This window comes from Myotis lucifugus, unplaced genomic scaffold, assembly GCF_000147115.1.
Source record: "Myotis lucifugus unplaced genomic scaffold, Myoluc2.0 scaffold_939, whole genome shotgun sequence".
In the NCBI taxonomy this organism is placed as follows: Eukaryota; Metazoa; Chordata; class Mammalia; order Chiroptera; family Vespertilionidae; genus Myotis; species Myotis lucifugus.
The window spans coordinates 67,949-78,818 of record NW_005871987.1 but is presented as its reverse complement, the minus strand read 5'-3'; the positions used below and the strand labels follow the sequence as shown (position 1 = coordinate 78,818).

The 10,870-nt window shown below is 41.2% G+C and overlaps 1 protein-coding gene across 1 annotated transcript; it reads left to right on the top strand.

Annotated features, from left to right (window-relative positions):
- Positions 1 to 7,998: 7,998 nt before the first annotated feature.
- ST6GALNAC2 (ST6 N-acetylgalactosaminide alpha-2,6-sialyltransferase 2) lies at positions 7,999 to 9,124 on the top strand. The gene has a single exon (XM_006106893.2). It carries the CDS (start codon positions 7,999 to 8,001, stop codon positions 9,061 to 9,063), a length of 1,065 nt encoding a protein of 354 aa, XP_006106955.1. The 3' UTR covers positions 9,064 to 9,124.
- The last annotated feature ends 1,746 nt before the right edge of the window (positions 9,125 to 10,870 follow it).

Sequence of the window (10,870 nt, the reverse complement as noted above, 5' to 3'; positions counted from 1 at the left end):
TAAATAAATATGCTTCAAGACAAGAAGAACTCCCTTCCAAAAAAAGATCTCATTAATGTGAACTAAGAAACAGTGAAAGCAATGTGAATTTCAGAATATATATGACTTTGAGCCAGACCTTGAAGTGTGAGAAAATTCCAATAAGGACAAAATGATAAGACTTGGAAATGATAAGTATGGAAGTGTTGATGATGTAGAAGGGAAAAGAAACACAATTTTCTGATTTTCTCCTGTGACAAAGAGAGTGTCCAGATAGGAGAAGATGTAGTATAGGGATCAGGTGCAAATATATTAATGCAGAGTTGCAAAAACGGACTAAGTCAATTGATCAGAGTTGGCTGACAATACCTTCACAACTGGTGTAGCTTTACCATAAACTCGCCCTTCTTTTGTTCATATTCAAGCCTGTTATAAACAGTCTGTGTAGTTTGACTTGACTCAAACAAGTAGATGGAATTTCCAAGAGCCTATTTAGTATAATCAATATACATGTTTTTAAAAGCACACACATTTATCAAAGCTTCTCGATTTTTAAAAAAACAACTCATTATGAGAAAAACTACTTAGAATTTCTGGAATATCCTGACAGGGCCAGTATTTGTCATTTAGGCTGACAATTCAGCTTAAATGATTTCCTGGATCTTGATCCCATTAGCTGATATTTAGCTACCTGGCATTTTCTTTAGGGATTTTGCTCAAGAAACTAGTTATGAATATTGTGGTTGTGTCCTGTGGCTGCTGTAACACATTATCACAAAGTTGATTGCTTAAAGCAACAGAAATGGAATCTCCCATAGTTCTGGAGGCCCCAAGTCCAAAATCAAGGTGTCAACAGGGACATGTTCCCTCTGGACCCTCTAGCAAGGATCTGTTCCTTGTCTCTTTCAGCCTCTGGTGGCTTGTGGATGCGTCTCCTGCTTCATGCCTTCCCCCCCTGTGTGTCTCCTTGGAGTGTTTCAAACTGATTTCCCCCTCTCTAATAAGGATACTTAAGGTAGTGTTTTCCATTTCATTAATGTCTGCTTGAGTTTTTATAATTTCTTTTCTTCTGATTACTTTGGATGTACTATGCTCTTCTATTATTTATTTATTTATTACGTATTTTATTTTAAAATTTATTTTATTTTTATTTATTTCTTAAAGTGGAAGCTTAGAGTATTTATTTTAGGTATTTCTTTTATTCTAATATGCTGTGAATTTCCCTTGAAGTACTGCTTTCGCTGCATCCCACAAATTACATTTTCATTTAGTTTGGAATATTTAAACATTTCTCAAGATTTCTTCTTGAACCATTGTGTTGTTTAATCTCTAAATATTTTAGAATTTTTCAAGTTATTGTTCTGTTATTATTTTTGGCTTAATATAATTATGGTCTTATAATTTCAACTCTTTTAAATTTGTTAAGGTGTGTTTTATGGCCCAGATTGTGGTTTATCTTGGTGAGTGGTCCATGGGATCTTGAGAAGACAGTGTTGGATAAAGTATTCTATAAATGTCTTTTCATTCCAATCACAGGCATAACTTGTTTTACTGTGTTTTGTTTCATTACACTTCGCAGATATTGCATTTTTAAAAATTGAACATTTGTGGCAACCCTACTTTGATCAAGACTATTGGTACCATTTTTCCAACAGATTCAGATCTTGGCTAGCATTTTTAGCAGTATTTTTAATATTAAGGTACCCACATTTTTAAAACATAATGCTATTGAACACTAATAGATTACATTAGAGGGTAAATATAACTTTTGGAAAACAAAAAAAAACAACAACCATGATGTCACTTGCTTTATTGTGGTGGGCTGGAACAAAACCTGCAATATCTCTGAGTTATGTTTTGTGATTCTGGTCAGTTCAATTTTATCTTTACTGATTTTCTGTCTGCTAGATCCGTATACAACAATAATAGAAGATTCATCTGTTTCTCCTTGCAGTTCTGCCTGTTATGCTGCCTGTATTTTGATGCTGTGTTGTTAGGCACATACACATTAAAGATTAAGTCTTCTTGGTGAACTGACCCCTTTATCATTAGGGATTGCCCTCTTTATCCACGAAAATATTCCCATCACTGAAATCTTTGTCTGAAATTAACAAAGCTATTCCAGCTTCTTCTGGTGAGTGCTGATGTGGTTTATTTTTATCCATCCCTTTACACTTAATGTCTCTGTGTTTTCAGATTTAAAGTGGATTTTGTATAAACAGCATATAGATGGGTCTTGTGTTTTTTTGTTTTTTATTCATTCTAACTAGTCACATTTAAAATGGTTATTGATATAATTGTATTAACATCTAAAATGTTTGTAATAGATTTATATTCACTATCCTTGTTTCTCTTTATGTCATTCACTCTTTTTTATTTTTGGTTTTAAGTGAGAATTTTATATAATTCCCTTTTCTTTTTTTATATCTTAGCATATCAATTACACTTCTTTTTAAAATGATCTTAGTGGTTGCCCTAAAGTTTGCAATATACATTGGCAACTACTCACATATAATACTGCACCACTGCATGAGTAGTGCATGCATCTCCTAACAGGAAATTCCCAGTCCCTCCCTCCTGGTCCTTCCTGCATCGCTTTATCCATTTCACTGATCCACAAGTTATAATCAGCCAATACCTTGTTGCTCCGATTATTTTCAACAAACTGATGTCTCTTAGATCAATAAAAAATAAGAAAACAAGTTTTTTTTACTTTACCTCCACTTATTTGTTTTTCCGTTGCTTTCCCTTTCCTTAGGTAGATGGGCGTTTTTGAGCTATATACTTTTCCTTCTCTTTGAAGACCTTTTAAAAAACATTTCTGCAAGGCAGCCTACTGGCAAAAATGCTCGCTCTTTCATTTGTCTTAGAAACTCTTATTTTTCCTCTACTGTTAAAGGATCATTTCACTGGATACAGAATTATAGATTTTTTTCTTTCTTTCAATAAATTAAAGACTTCACGTTACCCTCTGCTTGCTGGGATGGTTTCAGACAGGAAGCCACTGCAATTCTGATAGATGTTTCTCTATAGGTTTAGTTGTTACTTGCTCACTTCCTCTGTCAGAAACATGAATGAATTTTTCTCTGATCTTTAGAGTGAGAACTCAGTGGAGCTGTTGGTGGGTAAACTCATGGTTGGGTCCCGGGAGTTTTTATCTCTCAAGCTAGTCAGTGCTTCATCTTCAGCAATTATTTAATCACCGTTTAAGTGTTCCTAACAGGCTCCGGCAGCAGCTCCTGCTCCTGGGAAGCTGTGATTATCTGTATTCATCTGTCTCTCCACTTTTCAGGTCAGTGGTTTGCCCTGTCACTTCAGTTCTCTGATGGATTTAAGAGGAGCTGTGGATTTTCAGTTTGTTCAGCTTTTCTTTAAAGCAGAAAGGATCATCCCAAACTTTTGCATGTTATACTGAAAACTAAAAAGTACTTTTTAGATATTATAGAGTCGATATATTTAATAGGAAAAAGAGTTGTATTTAATAATCATTAGATTCTCTTCCAGGTCTGATTTTTTTCTAATTCTAACAAAATTTGCCCCATAACTTCAAGCAGTTGCATTAAATACTTCTTTGACATTGCACTTTTGACACAATATACAAATGGGATGGCGGGATGTCTGGATATAAACCATGAGCGTGATGTCTTGGCCTCAGCTTACCACTTCTGATGTGGTCTAGAAAAAGTGCTTTGTATCTCTGGATCTCAGCGTTTTCACCTGTGTAATAGGTAATCAACTTAAATTGCAATTTGCAGGAGGCCGCCCATTGTCTTCACTAGCAGAGAAGTGTAAACAAGGATCCCGGAAGGCTGGTGACCCTTGAACCCACGTCAGGGCCTGAGTTATACACCGATTGTCTAGTCCTGACAATGGGGGCTCAAGCTATTTCCTGACCAAATAGTCTCAGAGTAAATCCTCCTAATATGTACTGACCTTTATGATAGCCTGTCTGTTACTGCAATTACCTGCCTGATTAAGGGTTTTATGTTTAACCAAAGTTGAATAAAAGGTTGGCAAGGCCTGAGCACCAGCGGAGGTCCTTCCCCTTGAGTTGGACTTGCCCGCCTGGCCCCCCAATATTTCCAAATTATCTCTTGTCTCTTCTCTTTCATTTGTGTGCGGCTCCTCTTCCAGATCCTGAACCCTGAACCATGCAGGACGTGGGAAAAACAAACATACACAACAATTAACATGGACATTCTGCTATAGTAGAGGATGAATCTTTTTTTTAAAATACAGTATATTTTTATTGATTCCAGAGAGAAGGGAGAGGGAGAGAGATAGAAACATCAGTGATGAGAGAAAATAATTAATCAGCTGCCTCCTGCATGCCTCCCACCAGGGACCAAGGCTGCAACTGGGCATGTGCCCAGACCATGAATAGAACTGTGACCTCTTGATTCATAGATCAACACTCAGTCACTGAGCAATACTGGCTGGGCTAGGAGATGATTTTTTAAAGGATTCATAGCAAAAATGTGCCTATTTTCTTGCATACAACCTTAGTTCTTATACATGAAATACTTTGTTGGCATTAAACAAATAGCTATTGCCAGCAGTGAGTCAATAGATTCTGTTAGAACATGAAAAGTCAGTCAGTCAGCTGGCTATTTGGGCTATCCTGCTCCAACAAGGTAGAATTTTTTCTAATTTACAAATTTGAATATATTTTTATATGAATTGACCAAGCAGATCTTTTGTTACCATATAGGCACAGAATGATTCAACTACTGGCCTGCATGAAATAGACATATCTTCTATACTTTCATCTCCTAATCAATTCAGATATCATTTACTCAATGTATATGGCATGTCAAATACTATTTTAAAGTTTGGAAATAAAGATATAAAAAACAATATGCAAGTCCTGAAAGAGTTCACAATTTTGTATGAAACAGAATCATACAAGTGAAGTTAGGTTTCTGAAAGTTATACCAGAGCTAGAGAAACTGATTTGAAAGTCAACCTATAGATGCTAAATACAAACAGAAATGTGGATGAGTTCGACCAAAGAATGGCACCTTGAGACTCCCCATTATTTAAAGAGGCCCAGTGACAGGAAATACTACTGAAAAGAAATATTCAGAGAAGCAATTAGAAAATTAAAATTTTGTCTTTGTTTGAATTCCAAAATGTTGTCTTTGTTAAAACCCTAAGACAAGGTTTGAGTGCAGGAAATTTATCTGGAATGATCCTAGGAGGTAGCAGTATATGAGTGAAGAGGTGAGTCAGGGAAGAGAAGAAACCCAGTAAAGGTTGCTTTATGGAGTGTTATAATAATGTTATGGTCATAAGGAAACCCTTCTAGTGTGTGGAAATAATTATTGTGTGAAATAATTAATGTGTGAAATGTTTGCTGTGTGAAGACCCCAATACTCTGTAACTTCCAAAATTAGTCATTGTAACTTCCTGCTGTTAGTCATTGGTTAGGGGTGGTTCTCAGGGGTTGTTAATTCCCTGACACTACTGGCCTGTCACAAAATGTGGTGAACGCCCCACTATCTTGATGTGAATGCCCTAAGCCCTTACAGCGTAAACACCCTGCTCCTAGCAAAGGCACACCGTCTGGCCCACACTGATAAGACACAAGTTGTTTACTACTGGCTGTGTAAGCACCAGATTTTTCTCCAGTCGATGTCTCCTGCCTAATGAGAGGAGGACTCCACGTCACTCCGTGAGACAAGCCCCTGATTGACTGCTCTGCTGTGTGAGCCTGAACCAACTGTGGCCACCTGTCTGTCTCCATCTCCGTCTTTCGGTGTGCACCGCCGGCCTTTGCTGAAGCCTAGGACCCACTAGGAATAGGTAAATAAACCTTGTGATTGCATACTAATTCTGTCTTGTGTGTTTACGTGTTCCGGTTTGGCTTAGCTGTCTAGACATTGAAGTACCAGGAGAGAGGCTGTTATTGCTGACTCCTGGTCACCTGCGTTTGTCCCACTAAGTCTAGACCAGCGATTCTCAACCTGTGGGTCGCGACCCCTTTGGCGGTCCAACGACCCTTTCACAGGGGTCGCCTAAGACCATCCTGCATATCAGATATTTATATTAAGATTCATAACAGTAGCAACATTACAGTTATGAAGTAGCAACGAAAATAATTTTATGGTTGGGTCACAACATGAGGAACTGTATTTAAAGCGCCAGAAGGTTGAGAACCACTCTAGACAGGTAAATAATTAATTAATTGGGGCATAATTGGGACATGGAGCAATGTACAGTTGTGAGCAACTGAAGCTCAACTTTACTGTGGAACTCGGAGCCCCAGTGCAGATATGCGCTGTAAATTTGTCTTGTCTCTGGGGTACAGGGGCTGAAGTATCTGTATAGCAACTGCTGTTAGTCATTGGTTAGGGGTGGTTCTCAGGGGTGGCTAATTCCCTGACACTACTGGCCTGTCACATGTGCATTGATGGGTTCCAGTGGTCAGAGAACCCTCAGGCAAAAGTATCTGGTGCTGGTGGTAGGAAGTCTGGGCTGTCATACATGGGAATGCTAAGTGCTTATGAGCTATGGATGAAACATTCACAGCACCTGTTACAGTTTAGTGCTGTGGGGATCACGGGAAGAGAGAATTTCTGGTAGGCGGGAGTAGTGAACAGTGTCCAAAAAGACTGAGAAATCAAATAAGTAAAAGAAAAACTGAGAATGAGTCATAAGCCACGGGGAAGGTGATAATAGAAATGGGAAAAGAAAGTAAGATGCAGGAAGAGATGGAATGAGGGTGTACGTGTGTGTGAATATTTATAACTGAAATAAAATATGCACACAAAGGCAAATTAAATAAAATTATCATTAAAAATAAAAATACCCTTTTATGTTTAATTCCTATATCGGCGTATTCAGGAGACTCTCCTGGAACTGCTAAGTCTGGCGTAAGCGCCACTTCTTTTCTTTCCAATACACCCTTTGCTTATTTTTATGGTGGAATTTACCTCACAGACTCCAAATTATTCATTTACTGCCTATGCCGGGACGGCATCAGACAGAGACACGTTAGGGCTCCATTTGGTTCATTTGCACTATCAAGCTCTGGATTACTCTGTGCCCAGCAATCTTAGGACACATGGATAGAAACTAAAGCAGCGTCCTGGGGGATCTACACCTGCCCACACAGTGTCCATTCCAAACAGGTTAGTCACATCCTGGACGCTTTCTCCTGACACAGTGAGGAGTTGTTGCATTACAGCCCACCATCCGAATCCAGAGTGACTGCTTTCCAGCAATCACATTTCTCCTAAACAGGCTCTAGATGGAGATATTCATCTACTGTTCTTTTGTTTTCTCAACAGCTGAGATGAACAATAGACTCAACCACAGAAAAAGTAAATTAAAATTATTCCTCATGTTTAAGTCCCTCAACGACTCATAGGAATGATTTAGGGTGTTCGGTAAGGCAGATAAGATATGGGAAATATTTTTGAATTGTTAATCTGGATAATTTATTAAAGTGGGAGAAGGTGGGATGTTACCTCTTTCCGTACATGCACATTTTCTAAATAAGGTGCAAATCAGCCGCCTTTTTATATGGAATAAACTTAATCAGAAATACAAAGGAGTCCAAACATTTCCATTTGTTTTTGAAAATCTGCATTTCGTAAACAAAGAGGGGGAGTAGCAAAGTCAACCGGCCATACTGAAAAAAACCAACATTAGCAAATGTTTTAGTGTAGATATTTGTTTGTGTAGATATTAACAAATTATTATTATTATTATTATATATTATTATTATTATTATAGAATAATCGCGTGGGTCACTTTCCCAGTAAATGGGCTATTCTGCACCCTGAGTACCTAGGTTTAGAAAAGGAAAATTAATTCGGACATGGTCTGATGGAAGAATTAACCAACTCCTGACACTGGGCCAGCATTAAGGTCTCTGAGCTTCTGTTTTCTCCGCTGTCCAAAGAGGCAAGTTCTCTCTGCTGTGCCCGTTCTACAGACTGGGATTGTGACGGAGCGGAGACGCTGGAGTGAGTCTGGCCAGGCGGGGGACCGGCCTCTGCCTGGCGCCGCGGGATGGGCCGCAGGTACCCCCGGAGGCTGTGGCTGCTGCTCCTACTGGCCGCCGGCGCCGGGCTCCTCCTCCTCCGGGGCTGGTACTCGGGAGCCTGGCCCGAGTCCGCAGTTTGGGGTTCATGGCCAGGGAGGCAGAAGCCCTGTCCGCGCCCCCTGGCCGCGGCCCTGCAGGGGCGCCCGCGCTTCCAGCGGCTCTTCAACCTGTCCACCCCCGTGCTGCTGTGGGGCGGCCTCCTCACCCCGCAGCTCTGGGACGCCCTGATCCAGCTCTGGGGACCCTACAGCTGGCGCGGCCTCCCCCGGGAGGCCATCGCCTCCACGCTGCGCCTCCTGAACGGCTCGGAGAGCGCGCAGCTGTTCCCCGCGTCCCAGGAGCCGCGGTGCCTTCGCTGCGCGGTGGTGGCCAACGGAGGCATCCTGAAGGGCTCCCGCCAGGGCCGGCGCATCGACGCCCACGACTATGTCTTCAGGCTCAATGGTGCGGTGATCACAGGCTTCGAGAAGGACGTGGGCACCAAGACCTCCTTCTACGGCTTCACGGTGAACACCATGAAGAACTCCCTCTACAACTACGGGCACCTGGGCTTCCGCTCGGTGCCGCAGGGACCGGACATGCGCTACATCTTCATCCCTTCCAACATCCGCGACTACCTGATGCTGCGCTCCGCCCTGTTGGGTGTGCCTGTCCCTGAGGGTCGGGACCAAGGGGACAGGCCTGAGGCCTATTTTGGACCACATGCCCCTGCAGGTAAATTTAAGTTACTGCATCCCAACTTCATCCACTACCTGAAGGAGAGGTTTTTGAATTCCAGCCACATTCACACAGATGCCAAAGGCGTATACATGCCTAGCACTGGGGCCCTCATGCTGCTGACAGCCCTGCATACCTGTGATCAGGTCAGTGCCTATGGATTTATCACAAAAAACTACCAGAGCTTTTCTGACCACTATTTTGACCGAGAAAAGACGCCACTGAAATTTTATCTGAACCATGATCTGTATCTTGAGGCAACGCTGTGGGAAGACCTCCACAACGCTGGCATCATTCAGCTGTACCAGCGCTGACCCCGACGGCTCCCAGCCCTTTGCGTCTCCGTATAAAGCCTTGGCTCTCATCCTCTCGGTGGCTGAAACCGTTTTCTTTTTTAACCTATGAGAGGAGCTCCATCTTTCTCCCCTTCTTTCCAAAGTGGGGGTGTGGAAGATGGGAAGGTGGCTTCATGACTCTCACCAAATATGAGACAACGGGATCTTGCCTCTGGCTCTTCCAAGAGAACTCCCCTCTGGATCTTACATTCCAACCTCAGCCAAGGAAAAATAGACACCTCTGCTGGATCCGTTTTAAAATGAAAAATAACATTCCCAAGGAAATATGCTGTACCTTAGCTCGCAGAGGCAGGCATATCTGTGTTTAGCATCATTTAAAAAAATAATTATTGTTGAAAGTTTTACATATGTTCCTTTTTTCTCCCATCGACCCCACCCCAGGCCTTCAGCACCCTATTGTCTGTGTCCATGGGTTATGCATATATGCATACAAGGGCTTTGGTTGGTTACCTCCCATCCACCCACCCTCCCCCACCTTCCCTCTGAGATTCCGCACTCTGTTCCATGCTTCCATGTCTCAGTGTTTAGCATCTGAAAGCCAGCATTTGGTTTCGTGATACTTTTGGAATGCCAATTCAGCCATTCCAGACCTATCACTGAACCTAGATTAAGCAGCAGTAGAGGCAAAGGCACAGTGTCTAACCCAAATCGTCCCACTGGCTATGTCAGGATTTCACAGAACACTCCAAGTCTTCAGCAACTCAAGGATAAGTCTTAAGAACCTGTCTGTAATATGTTAATTCTCTGAGGACATGATCAATTTGCTTTTGCCCTATGGGGAGTGGAGACTTTTTGTCTGATAAAGTGGGAGCACAGAAAAGAAGCAGAAAAGACAATGCAATTTGAGTTTAAATAATTATATAAATGACAAAAAAGTCATTTGTGGGTTTTCTTTTTTTCCATTAAGGATGTAGAGAAAGCATATAAAATGCAGGGTGAAGGGTGAAGATCACTTAGAAATCAAGAATCTGGTGAGGTAGACAGAGGGTTGAGAGAGGAGAGGGATGTTGGGGGGCTGGGTGAAAAAGTGAAGGGGTTAAAGAAGCACAAATTGGTAGTTACAGAATAGTCACAGGGATGAAAGTACAGCATAGAGAATACAATCAATAATATTGTAATAACTCTCTATGGGACCAAGTGAGTACTTGAAATATTAGGGGGACCACTCTGCAAAGTGCTATGCTATACATCTGAAAATAATGCAGAATAATATTGAATGTAAACTGTAACTGAAAAAAAACAACACCCAAAACAAACAAAAGAATCAGGAGAGATTTCTGGGTATTTGATTGGAGTGTCAATAATACTGAAGACTGCCTACCACTGGAGTAAATACCATTATAAATTTATTACCATCTTGTGACAAAAACCAATGGGTTAGGAACCCTCAGTCAAGTCATGATTCCAATCAATTTGAACTGAGATAGTCAATAATCAATTTAATGGTTTTAGATGGATTAGAGCTGTAACTTCTGGGCTTTTATTGAGACTTGGTTGCTTCCCAGACTGGTTTAAGGAAGTCTCATCCAACATATTATCACCATACAGCCTGTTTAACCAAGCCTTGTGACAATGTCTTGATAACTGTAGCTATGGACAGCCTATTCCACTATACCAGGTGTTTAGCTGACAAGAGACTTTCCAAGGGAGCCTTTGCCTGGAAAATTCACCAAGGACCAGCATCTGGCCTTCAGGTCTGTGGTTTTGGAAGACAGAGTTTATCAACAGTAGGAATGAATGAACTCAACAACTAGAATCAAGAGAG